Here is a 27,610-nt window from a genome sequence, read left to right as displayed (position 1 = left end):
CTTTTCACAGCTTTAGTTTGGCACCCTCCTAATCTCCGTAAGGAGGGGAAATCACTACAAGGAGAAGTGTCGGCTGCCTCCAGGTTGTTGGATTGACTTGATAAAGGCTTGCAGCGAAATAAGTTTAATTGGATGGCTTGTTTGGGGTTGCAGACAGTCCATGATGGTGTCATTTCTAGACAGCCCTATCTTTTTTCTTTCCGGTGCATTTGTTAGCACTTTTGGGTGCCTCATGGCTATCATGGCGTTGTCATCTCCCTAGCGAGATTGGATGTTTGTGCTTCCTCATGATTTGGAGAAACGTCAGCTAATCAGATATATCATCAGATGTTTGAGGCCAAGAGATGGGCCACTGGAAAGGCTAATAAATTATGGCATATTCAGGACAGCAAAAAGAAGTGGCAGGAAAGATTTCTCCAACTCTGGAAGTCTAAGGTTCCTTATTAGGGTAAAGTGTTCATGTGGAGCTTACTAATTGGGGGTCTTCCAACAACTGGGAATGTGATGTGTACTTGCAAGATCTCCCATGGTTGTTGTGTATTTTGCACTATGTGTGATAAGACATTGCTTGATCTCTTTGTCTCTTGTCCCGTTGCTTGATAGATTTGGAGTTTTGTTTCTCATGTGTAGTCCTCGGCGACTTAGTAGCAGATATAAGCTCATTTGTGGATTATGGGAAGGATGCCTTATATGTCCGCCTTGCAATCAAATTATTCCTGCCTCTTCCATTTCCTTCGATGGATAGCTCTATGGCATATTTGGCGTACTTGGAATGCCTTTATTTTTTATTCGGCCTCAGGCATTCATGGTCATGTGGCCCGTGTTCGTGGTTTAGTGTTATGGTAGATCTCCTCTATGGTTTCACGTGATCTGGTTCTTACTAAATGCTGCTCCTTGGCTGGATATTGTTTGCTCCACTCCAGCTGTCCTTTTTGTGTGATATTTGTGTGTTAGGGTCTTGGTAGCCTTTCGCCTTGATTTGTGTATGTTATGTTTTTCTTAGGTGACTTGATGGTCTGATGTAAATATTGCTACTTAATTCAATTATCTTCACAAAAAAACGAGAGAGTATATTAACGTCTCTAAAAGGCCAATGTGGCCTATGAGACCAAAGAAATACATATAATGATGGTGTGTTTCTCATCTTGAACGAGAAAAAATGAAAAGCATTCCTATAAGACTAAAAAGTGAAATAGTGTCCTATAAAAAGAAAACATGTTGATGATCTAAAAGTAAAAGTAGAAAAATAAAACTCTCCATCAATGAGATGTTTGTCCTCTAGGGAGATGTATCTTTGCATGACTGAGGCATCTCGGCATGTGTCTCGTGGCACTGAATGATGACTCTAATTTGTTTGTGGTATCAATGTCTAGGCCTTCGTCGGGGTGGACGTGGGTGTCTAGACTTGGCTGAGTGCTAGTGCTCTATCCAAAGGGACACCTACAGAAGTTGAGGTCCAATGATGTACTCCTGCAAGTTGTGTGACAATAGTAGTGGTATGTGCCAACTTGGTCGTGTAGTAGTGAAAAAGCTAGTGTGACTGCTCTCTATCTATGTGAGCCAAGCTGTGGGGTTTTCTACTCCATAGAATAGTTACTCTACGCCTCTGTAGCTCCAAGAGGAAGAAACCCAAGGATCTCTGATCCTCAAACTATATGATTCGTCTCAAGGGTCCAAAACCCTCTCGAAACAGACAATGGTATTTGCCTCATATATCATAATATACCATGCATCAACGTTCCTCTGTCTCTGACTCTCTATCACATAGTGGGCATATGCGTTCCTCTGTCTGTATACCTTTCCATTTTCCTATCTCAATCCTCAGGAGGTAGGATGAGGTGCGGATCTGACCAATATCTCTGTGCAATCCATGATGTAGCTATGTATCCATGTAACTAGATTGGGTGATTAAACCATTCTTAGATACTTTAAGGAAGTGGATCTGGTAGTGTGCAATCCTTGTGCCATGGGGAGAGGGGGGTCAAATCCAAGTCTTCTCCGTATCTAACCTCAATATATAAACTCTGATCACATAAGATGTAGTCCAGGCTAAAGTCAAAGGGGTAGTCTGCCAGCAGCCCATGTAACTCATCCATGTACTCATCTGAGCATATCGACAATGTCCGTCACCGTCTACTGCTAGCTCTCTAGAAGAGGCTAGGGCTAGCCGTGGATAACTATATTGGGGGAGCTCCCATAGTCTATGTATGAAATTCACTACCTGGACCAAGGCCTCAGCCACCATGGGTGATGCTCCCAACTCAGCTTTGATAATCTCATGTGGGGTTGAGCTCTTTGCTCGTATCATACGAGAGAGAGAGAGAGAGAGAGAGAGAGAGAGAAGAGTCGATGGAGGAGATGTCGTCGCCTGTGCGCCAGGCCCTAGCACCACCCATCTGATCTACATGTCACCTTCTTTGTCGTTGCGTGGACCTGCGCAAGATGTCAGACAGAGCTAGGTCTTGAAGCACCGACCTCCTAACCCATAACGCATCACCACGCTACAGACACAACCCACCAGATTCGACTGTCCCCCTGTCATCTTAATCGTGCACGCCTTAGTTTCTCGTCCAAATCTGGAGTGGTGTTGTGCTGTAGTAAACCCTAGCCAGTGTACAACTGAAATCATCTGAGAGAGGGAGCGCCTGATCACACAGGTCACGTGCAAGTATACTTCATCCATTGCCCCGCCAGCCATCAGCACTGCATCTGCTGCCCGTAGGTGCCTGCAATGTGCATGTTGCTGTGCCGAGAGAGAGAGAGAGAGACATAATTTGGGAGCACACGATTGCGGCCCTGCACAGATCGGAGAGCTGACCTACCCCTGTAGAGAGAGAGAGAGAGAGAGGGAGAGCGATGGTGGATCGTGGTCGTGCCCTGCCATTCGTCCTGTTTCGTCAGCCGTCGGTTGCTCCCTCTGGCGTGTAGACGGCGTCAGCGTCGCTCCTCCGTCGCCTGTCCTGGGCGCGGGGGTCCCTGCCGTCGCCCTCCCGTCACGTGGCCCCACGTCTCCTACATCTCGCTTCGGAGCGTCACCCTGTTCTGTCCCGCCTTCAGTCTCGCCCTGTCTATTGCCTGTCGCGTTGCCACATCTGCAGTCGCCCCGTCCCCGTCCCCTGTGCTGTTGTTTGAGGCTCCGCCTGCGTGCTTTGTCCTTTCGTGCAGAGGCGCCCAACTCTTAGCACCAGTGTCGTGGACAGCGTGCCAACTGATCTGTACACGCATAGAGAGAGAGAGAGAGAGAGAGAGAGAGAGAGAGAGAGGGCTCTGCGCCTGCGTTTCGCCCTTTCGCCCTGTGCATTAGGGTTTCGGCTGACGCCTGGCCCTTGCCCTGCGCCCCCGACTGTCCCCCTCTGCTATCGACTGCCCGCCCTGTGCTCCACGCTCCTGCCCCTGCACTGTTAGGGTTGTGCCCTGCCGCGCGCCCTCTTGGGACAGGTCGCGACTGCGGAGGACAAGGTTGCGTTTCCCGCTCGCCACCGCGCATCAATCCTCCTTCGAGATCCAATCATGATACAAGATGGCTGGTCTGGATCTGGATTTCATAGACCAAATGGTGGTAGCACTTGGCCCGGATTCTGATACTGAGGAACCTGAGGATATGGTTCCGTGCACCGAAGAGATGCCCCCTGGTCTTGACATCCAGCCTGCGGGTAAACGTACCAAGCATACTTTGGAAGAGACAGTGGTTCATCAGGATCGTTCCTATGCTCAGGTTGCTTCGAATTCTGTGGACTCTCAGGATGTTGACTGGGAGAATTTGCTGGAATTTGCCAACACTTTGCTTGGCGATTATGTTCAACATAATCAGGAAGTCTTTTCGGACTCTGCACCTGACGATGTTCTGGAAGCCACTGTGGACCCAAAAACTGTCCTACGCTCCTTTTCCGTGTTTTATGATCGCGCTGTGATACTCTTCTTCACTGGTCGCATCCCGCTGCTCTCCCGTATTTGCTAGTGGCTGCACAGTCTGCTACAAGGGGAATGTGTTGAAGAGATTTTTGTTGGGCCCCGAGGTTTTTTTGAGGTCCTGTTCAAATCTGAGACGCACCGTGCTGCTCTCCTGTCTAAACTACCTTTGTTTTTTGATCGCCGGCTAGTTCGTATTGTTCCATGGCGCCCAATGGCAGATTTTCAGCGTCTGCTGACATGTGAATGCCCTGTGTGGGTAGAAGTGGAAAATTGTCCGGCTGTTTATTGGCCACTATTGAAGGATGCTATGGCCGCTGTGGGCACTGTTCTGGTCCCTCCAAGTCTAAGGGCTGTGAATCGCAGCCGCTTGTGTATGTTATGGGACACAGCAAGGAAAAGGCCTGCTTGGTTACGTCTCAATTGCTCTGGCATGCATCCGTTACACTTTCGTTTGAAATGGGGCAATTTTGCAGGACATTTCTTTTCCTGTGGACAATTGGGGCATTTTATGGCCGAATGCCCGGAGCAGCAACACACTTCAGATGTTGGCCATGTTGCGCCGCCCATGGAAGATATGGTGTGTGAAGCTCCGTCGTTGGATACTATCCACCCGCCTAAAGTTTTGGACAAAGGTAAACAACAGGTTTCGGGTCTGGATTCCCGTGCCACTGATTGGGTTGAAGTACATGCAAAAAAAGGCAACAGGGTTGTTGCTGGCATGGAGAATATTGTGCCTACTACCTCACAAAACTCCATGTGTACATATATGCGCAGGAAGGAAATGTTGTCTTAAGAGCGCTCTGCTCCTGCTATGGTTTCCTCTGCCTCCCGTCCTCAGCCCGCCAGGAAAATATATTCGGATCGTCCAAGATACCACCTGCTAAGTTGGCTTTTGATACCAGAGGCAACGTCATTACCCCGTGGGACCGTCGTTATCCCCGTTCCATCCCCAAGCCAACAGATATGCCGTCTACTTCCAAATCTGGCTCTTAGAACTCTTTTGCTGTGTTGGCGGATTTCTTGGACGAGGGAGTCCTGGACATTCTCGCAGAAAAAGTCAAATCGAGGTAAGCTGTGCCTCGTACCTGATTTTGTTTTGAATACATATGAAAATAGCCACGTGGAATGCGAGGAATTTGTTCTCGACACAAGCAACATGCCATGTGGACTGTATTGTATGAGAATCAGTGGGATATCTTGTGCGCTGTTGAGCACAAGAGTCACGGAGAAGTCGGAAAAGTTGTGGATTGCCATGGCTTTCGTTTGTTCTATACAGGGACACAGGCCATGCATTATTCGGGTGTGCTCATGATTGTACATGACAAATATCAGCCTGTTCTTATTAAAAATGATGTACATGGCCACTTTCTGGTGATTGAAATTTTATTCGAAGGGGAGATCTTATGGTTACTTGGCCTCTATGCTCCGAATGATCAATTATCTCATCGGGAGCTTTGGCAGACTTTGCAGACCTCCTTGTCACTTGGCAGACGGGGCTTCTTGATGGGGGATTTCAATATGTGTGTTGATTCTTCCCAGTCCACATCATAGCATTCGGTAATGGATGCGCCGGAAAGTCGTATGTGGCATGAGTTGGCTCTTGCTGTTCTTAAGCAAGATCTTTGGTCCTGGCTACACCCGTCTTCTACAAGGTTTACTTTCCATTCTGCCCAGTATGCAACAACATGGTCGCGGTTGGACCGCATATACATCATGCAGAATGATGATTTTCTTCCTGAGATGCTCGAAATAAAAGTGTTGCAGCAATATGCCTTGTCGGACCATTTCCCTCTGCAGCTTGAGCTGCTTGCACAACCCATTGCACCTTTCAAGCAATTTCTGGAGAGACTCCCTTTCCGTTTCAACTCGTCTTACTTGAAGCATGCAATCTTTCAGGACTATATGCAGCAATTGATTGACAGATTCTTCTTGGACTTCTCCTCTCAGGGCACTGCTTCATTTGAAAGATTGCTCTCTAATGTGCAGCGGGTTGCTCGGCAGTATAGGATCTATCATGCCTCTCTTTGTCGGCGGCGTCGACAAGAAGCGGAGGACCTGCTAGTTTTGGTTCGTTCTCTGCTGGTGGATACTCCGAAGGATGCATTTCTGCTAGCACTGGCAATGCGGGTGGCTAATCTTATTAAAGAGTTCCAGTTGAAATCGTATCAGCAGGTCAAATTGCAACATCTGACGGAGACATTGCAAGATAGTGCGTGTCAGACCCATAAGTTCTTTCGAGCTCTCCATGCCTCTCCTGCTCGAGAGAATATGACCAGACTGGAGGATGCAGAAGGCCACCTTATCCTGGATCCGCAGACTATTGTGCATATGTGTAGGAATTATTTCCGCGACCTTCTTGGTTCCACTTCTCCACCTTCAGCCCAAATTACTCAGGCCCGTTCGATTTTTTATGACCTGGTCCGCAATCAGGTTCCATAGGACATGCAAGCTACTATGGAGTCAGATATTTGTGAGGCAGAGGTTATGGACGTTTTGTTACACTTGCCCAAGGATAAAAGTCCGGGTTGGGATGGTCTCACCAATGAGTTCTTCGAGGCTTTTGCTACCCAACTGGCGAAACCATTGCAGGCTTTGTTTCAGCAGGTGTGGGAAACGGGGATCATGCCTTCCTTATGGAAAGAAGGACTTATTAAACTGCTTCCAAAGGTTCCTTCGCCGTCTACGTTGAAACAGTGGCGCCCAATTTCTTTGATGGGTTCTATGTACAAAATCTTTTCCAAAGTAATGGCGAACCGGCTCCATAAGCATCTCCCTGCCATTGTGCACCCTCTCCAGTATGGTTTCATTAAGGGCCGAAATATTCTGCACAATGTATTGAATGCACAAATGGCAATTGATTATGCAAGGCATTCTAATCAGGAGGTCGTACTGATTCAACTGGACCTGGAAAAGGCTTTTGACTATCTGGACTGGTCTTTCGTTGCTGAACTTATGTCTGCTATGGGCTTTGGTGCTCGGATGTCTCGTCTAATCTACACCATTAGCGCTGCGGCGTCTTCGCGAGTCATGCTGAATGGAGGTGTTACTGTGCCATTTGTCCTTGCCCGCTCTGTCAGACAGGGCTACCCTTTGAGCCCTCTCTTCTTTGCCCTTGCGACGCATCCAGTTCTTTCGATGTTATCTCATATGGCAGCTTCTACTCAGTTGGCCGGATTGTCGCTTCCTACTGGACAGTAATTCATTAGTCAATCCCTGGCTGATGATAGCGTTATGATTTTGCGTGCGGACAAGGATAACCTTCGAAAAGCATTGGATGTTTGGGGTCTCTTTGGTCAGGCGTCCGGCCTTCGCATCAATGCGCTCAAATCAGCCATTCTCAGCTGCACGGAGTCGGATTTACAGTCCTTGGACTGGCAGGGTCTGGTTGTTCCTCGTGGCTCCATTGTCAGGCATCTTGGGTACCCTTTGGGTGTTGATGTTCCCCCAAAGCAACTTCTACAGTGGATTTCTCAGAAACTGGTGGCTAAGTTTTTGTATTGGAAGTCTCAGGCCTGGCCCTTCCATGTTCGCCTCAAAGTAGCCGAGACAATTATGTTGCCAATGCTCACATATTTCTTGCCATTGCTGCCCTGGACTACTACGACTCTCAATGCGCTTACTCAGTCTATTCGTTTCATGCTATGGAAGAAGGACTCATTGCATGCAGGTATTTCCTGGATTTCTTGGTCGCATGCGTGCACCCCCAAACGCATGGGTGGAGGAGCTATTTTAGATGCCCAAACTCACATGCTGGCACTCCGTTGGTCTCTTTTCCGCGCCTTGTGCTCGGATCATCATCCGTGGGTCGTTATAGCCCGTTATTTCCTTGAGGACCAGGGGCTTCTGCATGGCAATACCCAAATCCGGAGCTCTTGGTGGCATGTTCTTAATGCTGATTCGCGGTTCTCCAGTTCTTCTTCATCGCTGCTTACTCATTTGGTATGTTCCTGGAAACTGGTCCTCCAGAAGGCTTAGTGGCATCCAGCGGAGGATCGCTTAGCTACTAACTCTTTTCAATTGGAATTGTTGGCAGTCTCGTGTTTACTTTCATGGGAAGGTAAACAAGAGCTTAGACCACAATTCAACCGGATGGCATGCTTGGGCTTGTCTTCAGTCGCGGATGCCACCCTTGCCAGTCGCAATGTGCTAATATTGTTTCGTACAGCTAGGAGGCTTTTCAGGATCCCTCGTGGATATAGGCATTTATGGGAACAGCTTTTGACGGTGCTCCAGAGCAGACAACCCTTTCCTGCCCTTGCTTCGGATCATCCCTGGCAGGATTGGGACTTTGAAGGCCGGCTGCATTTAAGCAAAGCTTCTGCTAACCAAGTGTATCATCTTTTGATTAAAGATCATCAATGGCTAGTTACTAAAGTGAATGCTTTATGGGGTTTGCGTAAATCCCGGCCATGGTGGAGGGCAACTGTGATGGAGGGCTGGTTGAACAAGACACCCTTCAAATATAAGGTCTTTCTTTGGAGAGTGATGATTGGTGGTCTTCCGCTTGCTTCAGCTCTTTCCAAGCGACGAATCTCCAATCGCAACTGTCTCTTTTGCACCACTACTGTGGAATCCGCCCGGCACTGATTTATTTCTTGCCCCATCGCTAAGAAAGTCTGGTTATTTTTGTCGGTTGTTTGGCGAGGGGTGGTTGGTTTCACCCTACGCCCCTTTGATTGGGTTTTTGGGCAGCCCAAATACCCCACTCCGACATAGCCACATATGAAGCTCATGTATCATTTTCTTCGATATTGGGGCTGTTGGCATAACTGGACCATTCGGAATGCTTTTCTTTTTGATTCCGCCTATAATGTTCAACGGCATATTGCTAGGCTTAAGGGCCTCTTGTATTGGCAGTTAGATCTTCTCCAGCATTCTGACTTGCTCTCCAGGGAGGACTTACGTCCCTGGCATATGGCAATTTCCTCCGCATCTTTGCCATGACTTTGTAACTTGTAGTACTTGGAACCTCTTCACATGATGGCGTAGATTGTCATCATGTATCTTGTAATCAAATAATCTTGTATTTTTTTCGTAATTAATACAATTACCTTTTACGAAAAAAAAGAAAAGAGAGAGAGAGAGAGAGAGAGTTGTGGTCTGCGAACCTGCAACAGGGGTCACAAAGCAGTTCATGCTCAACATGTAGTTCTATGATGGATAATCTATAGGAGACAAATGGTATCAATATGGCCTTTCTCGACCAGCATTTAGGGAATGGGAATGGCCAAGTTCTGTCGGATTCGGATAGTGATTCGTTGGCTGAGGATTCTGAGGTGTTGAGCATGGCGATGAGACAAGTAAATGTCAAAAGATGTCGGTTGAAGGACCAGTATTATGCCCCCCAAATTTGCCTTAGCCTGAGGTTCGGGCTTTTGGTTCACAACCTGATGGGTCTCTTCAGTTCATGCTGGCCACTGCCAATCATCTTATATCTGATTATGTCCATGTTAATGAGGGCAAAGCTAACTCTTTACTGGATGGGGATCATGTAGTTGCAGTCATGGGAACGGAATTGGTCCTACAACAGATTGAGAGGGCAGCCATCTTTTACTTTACAGGAAGGACTCCCTTGATCACCAGGATTTGTACCTGGCTACAGTCCATGCTTGTAAGTGTTGAACAGTGCCAAGATGATGCTTCAGGGCATGTGCAGGCCCCTCTTGTTGAAGAGATTTATGATGGTTCAAGGGGGTTTTTTGAGGTGCTTTTTCGCTCCTCGAAAGTGCAGACTTTCATCATGCAGCTCATTCCTTTGTTTTTGGATGGGCAGCTTGTTCACATGGTCCCTCAGAGGCCCATGGCCGAGTTTCAGGTGTTAAGGCAGGCATGCCCTATTTGGATGGAGGTGGTTGATTTTCCTGCGCATCTTTCGATACTCCTCTCGTTGCTTTTGAGAACCCTTGGTGAGGTGTTGTTGAAGCCTCGGCTCGCTTCCCGCAATAGGAACAAGGCATGCATGATTTGGGATACAAGGAAACCTCGCCTGACCAAAATTCATTTTGAGGTTCTAGGACTTCAAACCTTGGTTTATAAGTTGAAATGGGGTACTTTTGCTGGACGCTGTTTCAGATGTGGTCAATTGGGCCATTTCATTTCTGAATGTGACAAAAATCCTGAGGGTTTGTAGGGAACTATAGATCTAGACATGGATATGCAAGACCACCATCCTCAGTACATACTTTAGTAGCCACAAGCTGATCCTAAGATGCTTCCCCAACATGGTCATGATGAAGGTAAGAAGGAGGTTTTTCAAGTGGGTCTTGAGCATACTTCTCTTGCAGTTGACCGGAATGTGTCTCCTCAGGAAGATTCTTGGGTCTCAGTGGTTAGACGTATGCGAGACAAGCTTCTCGTTCAACTCCTGCCCACCCACCGCCACACCCCGGTGGTTAGATGTATGCGAGACAACCTTCTCGTTCGACTCGTGCCTACCTTCTCGTTCGACTCCTTTCCCACCCACCGCGCCACCCCATTACTCAGACCTTTCAACGTAGAGGTAAGGGGTTTTACATGAACCCTATGATAAAAGGAATTCCGATTCTGCTTTGCGCTTTGATGGGCAGGGGAGGCTTGTGCCTCCTAGGGACGTTTTTCATTCACAGCAACAGCAGTTTCCTTCTTGTGCCTCGATTGTTGGTTTGCGAAGGGTCAGACCTTGTAGATGTAATTCGAAGCGAGATGGAAAGATTCCAGGCAGCCAAAGCTATAGGCGTAAAAGGGAAAGGAAAAGCGGTGGTTCAGTAGTTTTTCTTATTTCAGATTTATTATGAGAATTGCTTTGTGGAATGTGAAAGGTATCTCTTCGGGCAGCAAGCAGTATTGGTTGTGGAAAGTTGTGTTTGCTGGAAATTGGGATGTATTTTGTATTGTGGAGCATAAACAGCACGCTTTGGTTGGTTCCTCTTATGTTTATAAGGATTATGTAGTTTTTTTCAGTGGCCGAGCTCCATATAAATTTGGAGTTTTGTTGGTTGTCAAATCCTTCCTACAACCATCGCTGGTTTCTTAGGACCCTCGAGGTCGATTTGTGATTCTGGAAATACTTTATCAGGGAGAGGTTTTGTGGTTAGTGGGCATGTATGCTCCTTTCACTGCAAGGGAATGTCGTCAACTTTGGGATGATCTACGCTTCCTTTCCTTGGCTCGTCAAGGTTTTTCATGGGTGACTTTAATGCATGTGTATCTGGGGATCAAGCGACTTCTCTGCACTCAGTCATGGATGGTCCTGAGCGATAGGCTTGGGATGCCTTTGCAACTGGGTCTTTGAAGCAGAACATGTGGTCCTGAATGTATCCATCACAATCTGGTTATACCTATTGTTCTTTGCAACATCCTAACACCTGGGTCAGATTGGATCAGATATATATTTAGCAGAGTGATTCCTTTCTTCTTGCAGTTATTAACATGTGGGTGGAACGACAGCATGTCTTATCAGATCACTACCCTTTGGTCTTGGAAATGACCCATAAACCTGTTCATGTATTTAAGGCTCTTCTTGCTCGGTTGCCTCTTCGTTTTAATTAATCTTTTTTGCAGCAAAATCAACGTTTGGAATGTGTTCAACAACTGATCGCTTCTTTTAGCTTGAAGGTCCTATCTGGAGGGAGGGACGCAGGGGCTGTTTTTAGGGATAATGCGCGAGAGTTATCCCGTCAGTATGGTATTCAGCATGCTTTCTCTTTACGAGCTGAATTGTAGAATGCTCAATCTTTATTGGCCCACTCCTTGTCTCTCTGACTCAATCAGGGGATTCTAATGATGACTTGCTCACATGCATTGAATGGTTGAAAGGCAGAGTTCATTCTCTTCAGGAAAAGGGATATGCAGATACAAACTATTGGCCAGAGCTGAAGCTTTATACGATAATAACTGTCAATCACATCAATTCTTTGCTCGTTTGCACCAGATATATGCCCGGGAAAATATTGTGCGTTTAATGGATGAACAAGGTGTTATGGTGACTGATCCTGCCTCCATTATTCAAATGTGTGTTGACTTTTATAAGTCCTTGTTGGTTCCACGAGAATTTTTCTGATGTTGTTTACTTTACTCGCCAATATATTTGCGAGTTGGTTAGCCACCAAGTCAAACCAGAATGGATGGATTTAATGGAGGCTAATATTTCAAAAGATGAAGTGGAAGAAGTGCTGTCCCACACTTGCCCTGAAGGAAAGTCTTGGCTGGGATGGACTTCCTAATGAGCTATTTTCAGCTCATGTGCAATAGCTTAAAGACCCATTGACTCACCTGTGTCAACAAGTGTGGAATTCTAGCATGATGCCATTAGACTGGAAGATTGCTGTCATTCAATTGTTGCCGAAGGTTCCCTCTCCAACCTCTTTGAAACAATGGAGACCCATTTCTGTTGTGGGTTCATTATATAAAATCTTCTCCAAAATCATTACCAATAGATTGCAGAAAGTTTTTCCGCACCTAGTTCATTCATGTCAATATGGTTTCATTAAAGATCGGAATATAATGCATAACATTTTGAATGTTCAATTAGGAATTGACTATGCTAAAGCTTTAGGCCAGCAAGTAGTTATGCTTCAGCTCAATATTGAGAAGGCATTTGATCATGTTAGCTGGTCTTTTTTGCGACTGTTATTGTCTACAATGGGATTCCGTCCTCGCATTGTTTCTCTTGTTGATACTATTAGTCAAGGAGTTGTGGCTTGTATTTCTATTAATGGAGCGATCACAGAGGAAATTGCCTTATCTTGGTCTCTTAGGCAAGGCTGCCCTCTCAGCCCTTTGTTGTTTGTGTTGGTCACTCACCCGATGCTCTCATTGTTGGATAAGTTGGCAGATCAAGGCGAGATAGGTGGCTTGTCTCTTCCCAGTGGTACCCAACTTGTGGGTCAATTTTTGGCAAATGATTCTTTTATGTTTCTTAAGGCTGATCGCACTAATGTTAATCGGGCAATGATGGCGTGGAATCTTTTTGCTTTGGCATCGTGTCTTCGTATTAATACTGAGAAATCTACACTACTCTCCTGTACGGAAATTGATCTACAGGCCTTTGGCTGGCATGGAATTGTGATCTCAAAGGGAAATATAACCAAAAACTTGGGATATCCTATCAGTGTGGAGGTAGCACCGCGGGCCTTACTGGATTGGATGGCCTCCCGAATTCATGACAAGTTCATGTACTGGAAATCTCAAGGTTGGCCTTTTCATGTCAGACTGAAAGGTGCTCAATATATTATGATCGGTATGATATCATTCTTCCTGCCCCACTGCTTCCTTCGACTAAGAAGTCCCTTTTGGAACTAGTTCAGCCTATCAGATTCATGTTGTGGAAAAAGAAAGGCAATCGTTTGGGACAGGTCTAGATTTCGTGGCAGCATGTGACTACGCCTAAATGGATGGGGGGTGCAACTTTGTTGGATGTTAATTTGCTTTATGTGTACAGAGTCATCCTTGGTCAGAGATTGCTAAATTTTTCATTGAAAAGACTAGCATCTCTCATGGTAACATGGTTATTCATGCTTCCTGGTGGCATGTGCTTAATTCCTCGAGGTCTATTAAGATCTCCCAGTCTTTTCTCCTTTCACATTTGATTGCATCCTAGCAAGAGATCTTATGTTTTTCAGTTTGGCACCCCCCCCCCCCCTTCTGATATTCGAAAGGAGGTGAATTTTCTGCAAGGAGAAGTATTGGCATCCTCCAGCTTGTTGGATTGGCCAGCGGACAAAGATTTGCAGAGACTCAAGTTTAATTGGATGGATCATTTGGGGTTGCAGATAGTTTTTTATGGTGTTATTCCTAGGCAGTCAAATCTTTATTCTTTTCGGCGTATTCGTCAGCACTTTCGGATACCACGTGGATATTGTGACATCTGGTCATCCATACAGGTCAAACTTCAGAGGTTCTCTCCTTTGCCAGTGCTATAGCCATTGTATCCATGGCCTGACTGGATGTTTGTGATCTCGGATGATTTCGAGAAGGGGTATGCTAACCAGATGTATCATCGGATGGTGGAAGTCTAAGGTTCCCTATCAAGGTAAAGTCTTCTTGTGGAGACTGCTGATTGGTGGTCTTCCAATTGGAGAGGTGCTACATGCTCGAAAGATCTCTCTTGGTCGTTGTGTATTTTGCACTACATGTGATGAAACATTGCTTTATCTTTTTTCCTCTTGTCCGGTTGCACGACTGATCTGGAGTTTTCTCTCTCGCGTGTGGCTCTCAGCGACTCAACTCCGAATAACAACCCGTTCATGGATTATGGGAAAGCTGCCCTCTGTGCCTTCTTTGCATTCTGATTATTCTTGCCTTTTCCATTTCCTTAGATGGACTACCTTGTGGCATATTTGGCGTACTCGGAATGCCTTTATTTTTCATTCGATTTCAGGCATCCATGGTCATGTGGCCCGTGTTTGAGGTTTAGTGTTATGGCAGATTTCTTCTATGATATCAGCTGACCTGGTTCTTCCTGACATTGCTGCCCCTTGGCTGGCTATTGTTCGCTCTACTCCAGCTGTGTGAATTTTTCTGTGTTAAAGTCCTGATAGTCTTTCGTCAATTTCTCTAATGACTTGATGGTCTGATGTAACAAAAAGTAAAAGATTTAGAGAGAATGCTGACCTGATGGTCTGATGTATATATTTACTAATTAATTCAATTATCTTCACGAGAGAGAGAGAGAGAGAGTATATTAACGTCTCTAAAAGGCCAATGTGGCCTATGAGACCAAAGCAATACATACAATGATGGTGTGTTTCTCATCTAGAACGAGAAAAGATGAAAAACATGCCTATAAGACTGAAAAAAATGAAATAGTGTCCTATAAAAGGGAAACATGTCAATGATCTAAAAGTGAAAGTAGAAAAAGGAAAACTCTCCATCAATGAGATGTTTGTCCTCTAAGGAGGTGTATCTCTGCATGGCTGAGGCGTCTCGTCATCTATCTCCTGTGGCGCTCAATGATGGCTTTAATTTATATGTGGTGTGGATGTCTAGGCCTTCGTCCGGGTGGACGTGGGTGCCTAGACCGGCTAAGTGCCACTGCTCTATCCAAAGGGACACCTACAGAAGATGAGGTCCAATGATGATGTACTCCTGTAGGCTGTGTGGCAGTAGTAGTGGTATCTGCCATACTCTGTCGTGTATCAATGAAAAAGTCAGTGACTGCTCTCTGTCTATGTGAGCCGAGCTGTGGGGGCCTCCTACTCCGTAGAATTGTTGCTCTGCGCCTCTGGAGCTCCAAGAGGAAGAATCCCAAGCACCTTTGATCCTCAAACTGCATGATCCATCTCAGGGGTCCAAAACCCTCTCGAAACTGACAGTGGTATCTACCTCGTATATCATAATATACAGTGCATCGGCAGATGTAGTGTTCCTCTGTCTCTGTCTCTCTGTCGTATAGTGGGCATATGCGTTCCTCTGTCTGTATACCCTCCCATCTGCCTGTCTCAATCCTCAGGTGGTGGGATGAGGTGCGGATCTGACCAATAACTGTGCGTAGTCCATGAGGCAGCTGTGTATCCATGTAATTGGGTTGGGTGATGAAACCATCCTCAGATACTTGAAGGAAGTGGGTCTATTAGTGTGCCATCCTCGTGCCATGGAGGGAGGGGGGTCAGATCCATGTCTTCTCTGTGTCTAACTTCAGTATGTCTACTCTGATCACATGGTTTAGCTTTGATCGGCTTAGGTCAAGTGTAGGGCAATCCAGGCTATATTCAAGATAGATACCCACGGCTAGCCCTGGCCTCTTCTAGACAACTAGCAGCAGATGGCGACAAACATTGTTGGTATGCCCATGTAGACTTATCCATGTACTCATCTGAGCATACCAACAATGTCTGTCACCATCTGCTGCTAGTTGTCTAGAAGGAGCCAGGGCTAGTTGTGGGTATCTATCTTGGGGGAGCTCCCATAGTCTATGTATGAAAGTCACTGCCTAGACCAAGGCCTCAGCCACCATGGATGATGCTCCCAACTCAGCTCTGATAATCTCATGTGGGGTCGAGCTCTTCGCTCGTATCATACGTGAGATCATCATGACCAGTGGTCTTTCCATATGCTCCCACCCGTCATAGTATTCCTTCTCTGGTCCATCCTGGTCTCCCAAAGGCTGTCTCCTCGTGTGAAAGAGACTCGGACCCCAAATAGCTGCCCCATATAGGAGTGTGGGTGTAACCAAGGTGTCAAAAAGCCACAATTTGGTGCACGGCTCATGAAATTGTATGTGAGCACATTGCCTCTCCAATGCACCTAAGGCTGCATATGCTTTTGCCAAACGAGCCTCTAATGTCTCTCTCCAAGAGAACTGTGGTCCCTTCAATGTGACCCCCAAATAGACATACTGCCTAACCATCTTCACTGGCTCTCCATCAAAAGTAAATTGGTGCTCAGCTCTTGTCACCCAAGCAACTGAAGTGTTAAATACCATAACTTTAGTTTTCCCAAGGTTCACCTTAAGATCTCTATCTCTGCAAAAAGCTGATAATGCATCCAAGTGTCTATTTAGTCCCTCAGGTGAGTCAGATATAAGTACAATATCGTCGGCATAAAGTAGTAATGGTATCAGCACTCCAGCTAGGCTGGCTCCGGCTCCACCAGTTCTGTCCACATATTCTGAAATTTCATCTATGTACAACCCAAATAGTGTCGGTGAAAGTGGACAGCCTTGTTTCACCCCAATGGTGCCATTGACTGTATCTAAGATGCCCTCAGGTGTTCGTACTCTGCCCGTCACTGTCTCATACAAGGCATAGATACTCCACTGTATCTCTACAGGCACATCAATGTTTTGCATTCTTCTCATGAGTCTAGCACGTGGCAGTGTCAAAGGCCTTGCGAAAGTCCACAAAACAGTAGTAGATCTTTTTCTTGAATGCCTTGCCTTCTTTGATGATTGCCCTCAATGTAAAGATATGGTCTAGAGTTGTATATCCCCTCCTAAAGCTAGCCTGGCCTTTTGATCTCAAGTCATGCATCTCGGCCCATTCACTCAATGCTTGTTCCACGATAGAGCCATATATTTTGGCCAGCATGTGTCAAATCATGATAGTTCGATAGTTACTAGGTAGCGCGGGGTCTCCACCCTTAAAGAGCAGCACAATAATATGGTCTAACCAACAGGTTGGAAATCCCTCACAAACTGCCCTATTAAAGATGTGATCCAGCGTTGGTGCCAAGATATCACAAGCATGCGCGAAGTGTTCAGCTACTAAACCATCATGATCTTGGGCTTTTCCATTTTTCAGTTTCCATATGGCATTCCTCACTTTTTTTTCTGTGAAAAATCTGCAATTTGCTGGTCTTGAGGTTGAGGGGAGTGGCATAGGCTCTTGGCCAGGAACATCATAGAGTGTGCAAGCATATCCATGCCAATCATCCGGTCTAGTAATCTGTAAGGGTGGCTGGTTCTCATGCATCTTTTACCATGCTCTCTTGCTGTCCTGTCCCAAAAGAACATGGAATACATTTCTGTTTCTAGTCTGCTCAAGTATTTCCGCTTCTTTTTGCGTACCAATCGTCTGAAGAGTGTTCGAGCATGCTTATGTGTACATATGCCAAGTGCCACCTCTCGTGCTGAAAACATGCTCGTGTCTCTCTGCATTCATCATCATACCAGCCATTCTGTGGGGCATTACCTCGTGGAGGTTTATCTAACGGTGTAGTGTGTGGGAAGGCGTAGGCTGCTGAAGTGTGTATTATCTCGGCCAACTGTCCTGTAAACTCATCCAGAGAGGCCTGTGTGTCTAGCTCCCTCAATGCATCTCGCACAGTAGTGCTGTATATGTGTGAGGTCGCTACCACAAAATCATAGCGTGGTAATTTTGGTATGTGTGGCTGTGCTTCGTGTATATGCCCATATTGCATTGTGAAAGCTAGAATTGCATGGTCTGCTGCTAATCCAATTGGTATGTCTGGGATTTCAGAGCTTTTTATGTCAAGTAGCAAGTTGGGTGATCCAATCAAATAGTCCACTGTGCTTGGCCCTTTCTTGTTATTCCAACATGTGAAACCATTAGATCTTGGCCACTGTGGCAGCCCGTTAAGGATGGCCAAAACATGTGCACTTCCCAATGCCAGTAGGTGTGTTCCATATTCTGTTATCTCTCTATCTTGGGCTGATCTAACTAATCCCACTTCATCTAATGCGATATCTCTGAACATCTCATCACTAGTGTCAAAGAAAGCAGATTGGTTGCTTCCTGTGCGTGCATTAAAGTCTCTTGCTAGTAGAACATCCCCAATTCTCATAAATCTCATTATGTCCTCATATAGTGGTGTATACGGGGATGCCTCTTTAGGGGAAAACTTAGAGTATGCAAGGGAAAAGTAGCATATGGCAATATACATGTCTCGAGTTCTACTTGTACGTAACCTGATCCACATGTATCTTGCCTCTACATCTCTATGTACCACTTGGATTGTATCTCTGAGCTCTTCTCTAAATAGAATTGCCACACCTCCTGATCCCCTCGTCCCTCCAGGCCGCCTAGGCTGAGGGCGATATACACTTTCCCATCTATATCCATATACATCAGGTAGATGGCTGTCTTTACATTGATGTGTCTCAGTATACATAGCAATGTCTATCCCTTTGAAAGTATCCTCAAAATAACCTGCATCTGTCTTAAGGGAGCCATTGCGATTCCACAGTGTGAACTTCAGGTTCTCATAGGCCGTGCACCATCATGCTGTCCTTTTCTCTGTGATGATGACTCTTCCATCTCTGTAGACAGCCCATTTACCTACTTTCTGTACCTCTAGAACACGTGGCATATTTTCCCTCTTCTAGAGAGAGAGAGAGAGAGAGAGAGAGAGAGGTATAAGTTCTTTCAAGCTCTTCACGCCTCTCCTGCTCGGGAGAATATGACCAGACTCGAGGATGCAGAAGGTCACCTTATCATGGATCCGCAGACTATTGTGCATATGTGCAGGAATTATTTCCGTGACCTTCTCGGCACCACTTCTCCACCTTCAGATCAAATCACTCAGGCCCGTTCGGATTTTTATGACCTGGTCCGCAATCAGCTACCGCAGGACATGCAAGCTATTATGGAGTCCGATATTTGTGAGGCAGAGGTTATGGACGTCTTGTTACATTTGCCCAAGGATAAAAGCCCGGGTTGGGATGGTCTCACCAATGAGTTCTTTGAAGCTTTTGCTACCCAACTGGCGAAACCATTGCAGGCCTTGTTTCAGCAGGTGTGGCAAACCGGGATCATGCCTTCCTCATGGAAAGAAGGCCTTATTAAACTGCTTCCAAAAGTTCCTTCGCCATCTAGGTTGACACAGTGGCGCCCCATTTCCTTGATGGGTTCAATGTACAAAATCTTTTCCAAAATAATGGCGAATCGGCTTCATAAGCATCTCCCGGCCATTGTGCATCCTCTACAGTATGGTTTCATTAAGGGCCGAAATATTCTGCACAATGTATTGAACGCTCAACTAGCTATTGATTATGCAAGGCATTCTAACCAAGAGGTAGTACTGATTCAACTGGACCTGGAAAAGGCTTTTGACTATCTGGATTGGTCTTTCGTCGCTGAACTTATGTCGGCTATGGGCTTTGGTCCCCGGATGTCTCGTCTAATCTACACCATTAGCGCTGCGGCGTCTTCGCGAGTCATGCTGAACGGAGGTGCTACTGAGCCGTTTCTACTTGCCCGCTCTGTCAGACAAGGATGCCCTTTGAGCCCGATATTCTTTGCCCTCGCTACACATCCAGTTCTTTCCATGTTATCCCATATGGTAGCCTCTTCTCAGTTGGCCGGTCTGTCGCTTCCTTCAGGACAGCCCTTCATTAGCCAATCCCTGGCGGATGATACTTTTATGATTTTGCGGGCGGACAAGGACAACCTCAAGCGCGCATTGGATGTTTGGGGCACCTTTGGTCAAGCCTCCGGCCTTCGCATCAATGCACTCAAATCAGCCATTCTCAGCTGCACGGAGTCGGATTTGCAGTCGTTGGACTGGCAGGGTCTGGTTGTTCCTCGTGGCTCCATTGTCAGGCACCTTGGGTACCCTTTGGGTGTCGACGTCCCACCAAAGCAGCTTCTGCAGTGGATTTCTCAGAAAATGATGGCTAAGTTTATGTTTTGGAAATCTCAAGCCTGGCCCTTCCATATTCGTCTCAAAGTGGCCCAGACAATTATGTTGCCAATGCTGACATATTTTTTGCCATTGTTGCCTTGGACTACTACGACTCTCAATGCTCTCACTCAGTCTATTCGCTTCATGCTATGGAAGAAGGACTCATTGCATGCAGGTATTTCCTGGATTTCTTGGTCGCATGCTTGCACCCCTAAACGCATGGGTGGCGGAGCTATTTTAGATGCCCAAACTCACATGCAGGCTCTCCGTTGGTCTCTCTTCCACACCATGTGCTCGGATAATCACCCATGGGTCGATATAGCCCGTTATTTCCTTGAGAGCCATGGGCTTCAACATGGCAATACCCAAATCCGGACTTCTTGGTGGCATGTTCTTAATGTTGAGTCGAGGTTCTCCAGTTCTTCTTCGTCGCTGCTCAATCATTTGGTATGTTCCTGGAAACGGGTCCTTCTAAAGGCTCAGTGGCATCCAGCGGAGGATCGCTTGGCTACGAATTCTTTTCAATTGGAATTATTGGCGGTCTCGCGTTTACTTGCATGGGAAGGCAAAAATGAGCTTAGACCACAATTCAACCGGATGGCTCGTTTGGGCTTGTCTTCGGTCGCGGATGCCACCCTTGCTAGTCGTAATGTGCTTATATCTTTTCGTACAGCCAGGAGGCTTTACAGGATTCCGCGGGGATATAGGCCTTTATGGGAACAGCTTTTGCGGATGCTCCAGAGCAGACAACCCTTTCCTGCCCTTGCTTCAGATCATCCCTGGCAGGATTGGGACCTACAAGGCCGGCTGTCTTTAAGCAAAGCTTCTGCTAATCAAGTTTATCATATTCTGATCAAAGATCAACAATGGTTAGTTACCAAAGCCAATGCTTTATGGGGCTTACGAAAATCCCGGTCCTGGTGGAGGGCAACTGTGATGGAGGGCTGGTTGAACAAGACCCCCTTCAAATGTAAAGTATTTCTTTGGAGAGTGATGATTGGTGGTCTTCCGCTTGCGTCGGCTCTTTCCAAGCGACGAATCTCCAATGGCAACTGTTTCTTTTGCACCACTGCGGTGGAATCAGCCCGCCACAGATTTATTTCTTGCCCTGTCGCAAAAAAAGTCTGGTTCTTTTTGTCGGCTATTTGGCAAGGAGCGGTTGGATTCACCCTGCGCCCCTTTGATTGGGTTTTCGGACAGCCCAAATACCCCACTCCTGCACAGCCACATATGAAACTCAAGTATCATTTTCTTCGATATTGGGGCTGTTGGCATAACTAGACCATTAGGAATGCTTTTCTTTTTGACTCCGCCTATAATGTTCAGCGACATATTGCGAGGCTTAAGGGCCTTTTGTATTGGCAGTTGGATCTTCTCCGGCATTCTGATTTGCTCTCTAGGGAAGACTTCCGTCCCTGGCTTATGGCAATTTCATCTGCCCCCTTGCCATAACTTTGTAACTTGTAGCACTTAGCCCCTCTTCACATGATGGCCTGGATTGGCGTCATGTATCTTGTAATCAAGTTATCTTGTACTTTTTTCCGTAATTAATACAATTACCTTTTACGAAAAAAAAAAAGAGAGAGAAAGGTAGGTATTCGCTACAAGGAGAAGTACGGGATACCTCCAAGTTGTTGGATTGGCCTGATAAAGATTTGCAATGGGACAATTTTAATCGAATGGCTCGTTTGGGGTTGCAGACAGTTCTTGATGGTGTCATTCCTAGGCAGCCTTGTCTTTATTCTTTCCAGCCTATTCATCAACACTTTTGGGTGCCTCAAGGATATCACGACATTTGGTCGCCCATACAAGACAGGCTTCTGAGGTTCTCTCCTTTTCCTGCGTTACAACCATTGTCTCCATGGCGTGATTGGATGTTTGTGCTTCCTGATGATTTCAAGAAAAGGTTAGCCGTGGAGGCCAAGAGATGGGTCACTAGAGAGGTTAATAAATTATGGCGTATTCAGGATAGAAAAAAGAAGTGGCAGGAAAGATTCATCCAGCTCTAGAAGTCTAAGGTTCCATATCAAGGTAAAGTGTTCATGTGGAGGCTGCTTATTGGGGGTCTTCTAACTGGGGATGTGCTACGTGCCCGCAAGATCTCTGCTGGGGTCGTTGTGTATTCTGCACTACATGTGATGAGACATTGCTTCATCTCTTTGTCTCTTGCCCTGTTGCTCGACGAATTTGGAGATTTGTTTCCCATGTGTGGTCCTTGGTGGCTCAGTATCGGATATCAGCTCGTTCGTGGATTATGGGAAAGATGTCCTCTATGTCTTCTTTGCATTCAGATTATTCATTCCTCTTCCATTTCCTTAGATGGACAGCCCTGTGGCATATTTGGCGTACTCAGAATGCCTTTATTTTTTATTTAGTATCAGGCATCCATGGTCATGTGGCCAGTGTTTGTGGTTGGGTTATGGTAGATCTCCTCTATGGTGTCAGTTGATTTGGTTCTTCTTGACATTGCTGCTCCCTGGCTGGATATTGTTCGCTGCACACCAGCTGTCCTTTCTGTGTGATTTTTCTGTGTTGAGTCTTGGTAGACTTTCGTCGGTTTTTTATTTGCTAACCTGATGGTCTGATGCAAATATTTGCTACTTAATTCAATTATCTTCACGAAAAAAGAAAAGAGAGAGAGAGAGGTAAGCTAGACTAACAAAATCTTACCTTGCAGGGATGTGTCATATAATCAGTTATCAGGATCCATTCCAACATGGGTGAATAGAAGCTCACTGCAAGCGTATGTTTCTACAATTGTATGCAAATAACCAAGAAAGAATAGTGATTTATTGCTGAAAAATGTATCTCTTTCATAAAATCAAGAGGTTTTCAAGAACAAAGCATAGTAAAAGCAGAACCATACTTGCAGGAATCTTTTGTGGAATTCGTTTGATCAATCTAATGAAGAGAAGAGGTACTTTTATATAAACTCTTATTTTCTTATGCAAGCAGGAACCATGCCTGTCTTAGCTTTGATTTCAATATGTGTACATCTCATCACGTTGAACTAGAGGTCTCTGAGTATTCTATGTATATACAATGTACTGCCATTGAATTATGGGACTATGAGCTTGCTGCACTTGCAGAAATATGCTCATTTCATTTATTTAGAACTGGTTCAGTTTTCATACTTGTCCTTATAAGGTTAAAGCATTAGAGATTCAGTATCATTGGCACAATAATAATACTTTCAAATCAAAAGTTGATAGAGATGCAAAGCTGTATTCCTGTAAGTCTGCAAAAATTTTCTGCTTACAGCAGGCTGGTTTAGGTATATTTTCAAGAAAACTTGGTTTCGAAGAAAAGTGTTCTGATGAGTTGCTGAAATATGATGAGTGCTGAGTTAAGAGTTGCCTTTCATGCAACTTATCTGCATTCACCACTCCCCTAGTACCGTGTGCTTCCTATTGCCTCCATCCTCTCTGCCACCTCTTCATCCTGTGTCCTGTCCAGCCTTCTCCCAGCTTTCCTCAACCTCAGCTTCAAGCTGCCTTCAGGTACTTCTGTTTGTGTTGCCTCCCTAAGATCTGTAGGCTCATCCTTCTTGCTTATTGCAGCCTCCTCCCGCCTCCAGCATGAGCAACCTCTTGACTTCCTCCTCCCTCACTATGCCAGCTTCCTCATCCCCTCTTGCAGCCATTCTCCAACTCTTCTTGTCAGCCCCATCCCTATCTTTGTTATTTCTTCTGTTGCTAACACAGAGCTCCCATGAGGGACAAAGTGTCAGCTCTTTAGGCATCATCCCCAGTCCTGTTGATCTGTCTCCTTACATTGATGGAGTCCATTCAAGCACTTGTTACATGCACACTAGCCACTGTTACAAGCACCTGTAATATCTTTGGGAAGCTTTGAGTTCTAATTTGCTAGCCACGTACATGATGACACCACTAGATTGTTGAGACTTCCATGGCATTCTTTGATAGATGCATCAAACAGATTACTCCTCACTGGGAGATGGCACTGCCATCATGATTCTGATTCCTCTTGCTAACCTTTTATGAGTATTTCATACTTTTCTTTTTGAGATTGGTACTACATCCAGCCATGCATTCAGAGGAATGCTGTTCTTAATTCTTCATTGGCATGGTTTTGCAGAGCTCCAGTTATTGGTCAGGTAGGGTCCTTGTTCCTAATTCTTCATTTTCTAGGACATTTTTTGCACAGAAGGTGATGGGCCATCTTCCAATCAATTGTTGGAAGACACCACATAGACAGGCCTCCTTTGAGGATGATGCCAACAACCCCTTTGATTCGGCCAAAATACCCTACCTTGCACCAGCAACATATGAAGCTTATGTTTCATTTTCTCAGATTTTGGGGTTGTTGGCATAATTGGGTTATGTGGAATGCTTTCGTCTTTGACTCAGCTGCAGGTGTTCGAGGACATATTGCCAGAATCAAGGGTCTCTTCCATTGGCAGTCAGAACTTATTTAATATGCTGATCTTCTTCCTCGGGAGGATTTGGTACATTGGCATACGACAATCTTTTCTATTCAATTGCCATGACTTTGTATCTTTCCCTACATGATGGCCTAGAGCCATGCTACATCTTGTAATCTTGTACTTTTTTCGTAATTAATACAATTACCTATTACAAAAGGAGAGAAAGAAAGAAAGAAAGAAAGAGTATATTAACGTCTCTAAAAGGCCACTATGGCCTATGAGACCAAAGAAATACATACAATGATGGTGTGTTTCTCATCTGGAATGAGAAAAGATGAAAAACATGCCTATGAGACTGAAAAGTGAAATAGTGTCCTATAAAAAAAAACATGTAGATGATCTAAAAGTAAAAGTAGAAAAAGGAAACTCTCCATCAATGAGATGTCTGTCCTGTAAGGAGATATATCTCTGCATGGCTGAGGCATCTCGGCATCTGTCTCCTGTGGCACCCAATGATGGCTCTAATTTGTCTGTGGTGTGGATGTTTGGCCGTCATTCGGGTGGATGTGGGCACCTAGATTGGCTGAGTGCCACTGCTCTATCCAAAGGGACACCTACAGAAGATATGAGAGAGAGAGAGAAAGAAGAAAGTTATATTAACGTCTACAACAGGCCAAGTTGGCCTATGAGACCAGAACGTTGCATACAAAATGTCTGAGAGATTTCAAAAGTCCTAGTGAAGCTAACGTTTATGCTATGTTGAACTAAATTGAGTGGGTACAAAATGATATCTAGACTGGATACAGTCTAGAGGTACTCCCATTGTGGTGTGGAACTGCTCCTGGAGTGTTCATCCTAGGATGTCCCGCATGGGTCGGTCTAACATGGAGAGACTAAAGCGGCGGGGCAGGGCCCTCCGATGGCGGCGTAGTATCCCTTGTATCTTCAACATGTGTCTTCTGCGGGGACGGGGGCCGGTGGGGCGTGGGCGCTGGGCTTTGCCTCTCGCTGTGGCTATTTCTAAGGTGGTCCCCCGGGGTCGCGAGGCCGGTGGGGCTGGTGGGGGCTCGGTGGTGGGGAGGGTAGCTGGTATTTGGTAGAATTCGTTGAGTGTGCCTTGGTTGGTGGCTCCTTGTCTTTGCTCTGTTGTTCGCAGGAGGTGGTCTCTGTGGCATCGTATTTCCAGTAGAAAGAGCCCCAGGCATCTCTGGTCTTTGAATTCCATCACCTTGGAGAGTGGTCCGAATCCTTCGCTGAATAGGCAGTGGAAGCGTCCCCGAATTTCGTAGCAGACTGGGCATCTACAGATGTAGTGTTCCTCTGTCTCTGGCTCGAGATGGCCGAGCTGATAGATTCGGTCTTGTGGGGGGAGGGGGTTGGCCCCGTATCTACCCATTTCGACCCGTAGTTGGTGTGAGGATGTGCGGATCTGTCCGATGGCACTTCTGACCCCATGAAACAGGTGTGTGTCCATGTAGCTTAGGCGGGTGATGAAGCCATCTGGGGAGATGTGTAGGAAGTGCTCTCGGTAGAAAGCCTTCTTGGTTCCTAGTTCCAACGTGGGGGTCACCCATGTCCTGGCTGTGTCTGTCTGGATGATATCCATTTTGATGATGCGATTCACCTCCTCTTGGCTGAGCTCCAGGTGTGGGCAGTTTGGAAGAGGGCCTCAGCCACGGTCTGGAAGGTCACGGTCTGGAAGAGGGCCTCAGCCACGAGGGGCGATGCCCCCAGCTCTGCGCGGATGATCTCGTGTGGTACGGAGGGCTTGCTTCGGATCATCCGTGAGATCATAAGTATTAAGGGTCTCTCCATCTACTCCCATCCCTCATAGGTGGCCTCCTCGTTAGGCAGTGTTGGCTGGTCCTATGGGGCCCTCCGCGTGTGGTAGAGATTGGACCCCCATATGGGAGCCCCGTATAGGAGGGCTGGTGTGACCAAGGTGTCAAAAAGCCAGAGCTTTGTCCGGGGTTCCTGGAACTGTATGCGGGCACATTGGTTCTCCATTGACCCGAGGGCTGCATAGCCTCGGGTTAGTCTATCTTCTCCTGCTTTTCTCAGGGTAAATCTCGGTCTAGAGAATGTAGTCCCCAGATAGAGGTATCTTTGGACCACGTCTACGGTTAGAGAGAGAGAGGGAATGAGAAGTATGGAAACTCAAAAAGTTCGAAAAACCTAGTTTAAAAAGATCAAGAGTATAGGCTATTGGTGAAAAAAATGTTCCTTGCCGATGCGCTGTTGCCCGCCATCGCGCCTCCCCCATCCCTCCTACCGCCATCACGCCATCTCCCCCTCCTGGCCGCCATCGCGCCTTCCCCCCCCCCCCTTCCTGCCCGCCATTATGCTTTCCCCTCCTTCCGGCAGCCATTGCCCCCCCCCCCCCCCTTTCCTGGCCGCCACTGCGCCTCCCTCCTCCCGCCTGTCCGCCATTGTGCCTTCTCCTCTTCCCTCCATCATGCTATGCACCACCACCTTCCTGACACACTGCCCCTCCCCCTGCTCGTCAACTGCTTCTCCTCACGCTTCATCCCCCCCTGCCTTGCTGGCAGCTAGGAAATCCCTGCGTGGCCCACACCTACAACTGCCCCCCCCCCACGCTGCCCCCTTTATCCCTCGCTTCTTGCGGCTCAGCCCGTCAGGTCCCCCACCCACGAGATCAGGCCACGAATGGAGTCCGGCACTTTTCCCACAGCCGGAAAACAGAATCCCCCCCCCCCCCGTTGCTCTCTCCATTTGCAGCAACACTCCCTCCTCCGGCAACACTGCAGCGTGATTGGTAGGTTCTCAACAGGGACAAGCAATGGAAGCATCTAGTTAGACACCGGTGCACTATGTGAGTGCCCCCCAATCAAACACCCTATGCGTCGTCCTCTTTGAGGAACACCTCTTAGCCATCCATGCCACAGAGCTGGAGCTAAAAGAAACAGTGATCTTTGGTCAAGTTGTAGGACACACCCCATCCAGGGCCGAGCTTCGGGATTGGCTTCACTCCACACTACGCATTGGCATAGCGCAGATCGTGGAGGCGGTTCTCATGGGGCAAGGGATTTTCATGGTACGACTCACCTCGGTAGACAACGTGTGAGCTACTAGCTAGCTCACCCTATGCTTCCATAAAGGGGGTCATCTACATGGTTCCCTGATACAGTGGCTTCACAGGATGTGAGGGGCCACATACGCCGACATCTTCCCCTCACCAGCAGCCTAGTCCCCCTCCCTCCCCCCCAACACAACCACCAGCTCATCTGTCCT

At 46.6% G+C, this 27,610-nt stretch overlaps 1 protein-coding gene across 1 annotated transcript in view; it reads left to right on the top strand.

The window, feature by feature from the left end:
• The window catches only part of LOC148037280 (putative LRR receptor-like serine/threonine-protein kinase At1g56140), a 235,734-nt gene that overhangs the window by 130,624 nt on the left and 77,500 nt on the right, over nt 1-27,610 (top strand). The window contains exons 14-15 of the mRNA XM_087676196.1: nt 22,649-22,714; nt 22,844-22,888. Coding sequence (XP_087532322.1) covers nt 22,649-22,714; nt 22,844-22,888 — 111 coding nt within the window. The remainder of the gene's footprint in view (nt 1-22,648; nt 22,715-22,843; nt 22,889-27,610) is intronic.

This window comes from Lygodium microphyllum, chromosome 4 (assembly GCF_053477565.2).
Source record: "Lygodium microphyllum isolate KBCC chromosome 4, Lygodium_microphyllum_v1.1.10, whole genome shotgun sequence".
Lineage (NCBI taxonomy): Eukaryota > Viridiplantae > Streptophyta > Polypodiopsida > Schizaeales > Lygodiaceae > Lygodium > Lygodium microphyllum.
Note: the sequence above shows the minus strand (reverse complement) of the source record. Positions and strands in the feature narration are given on the sequence as shown.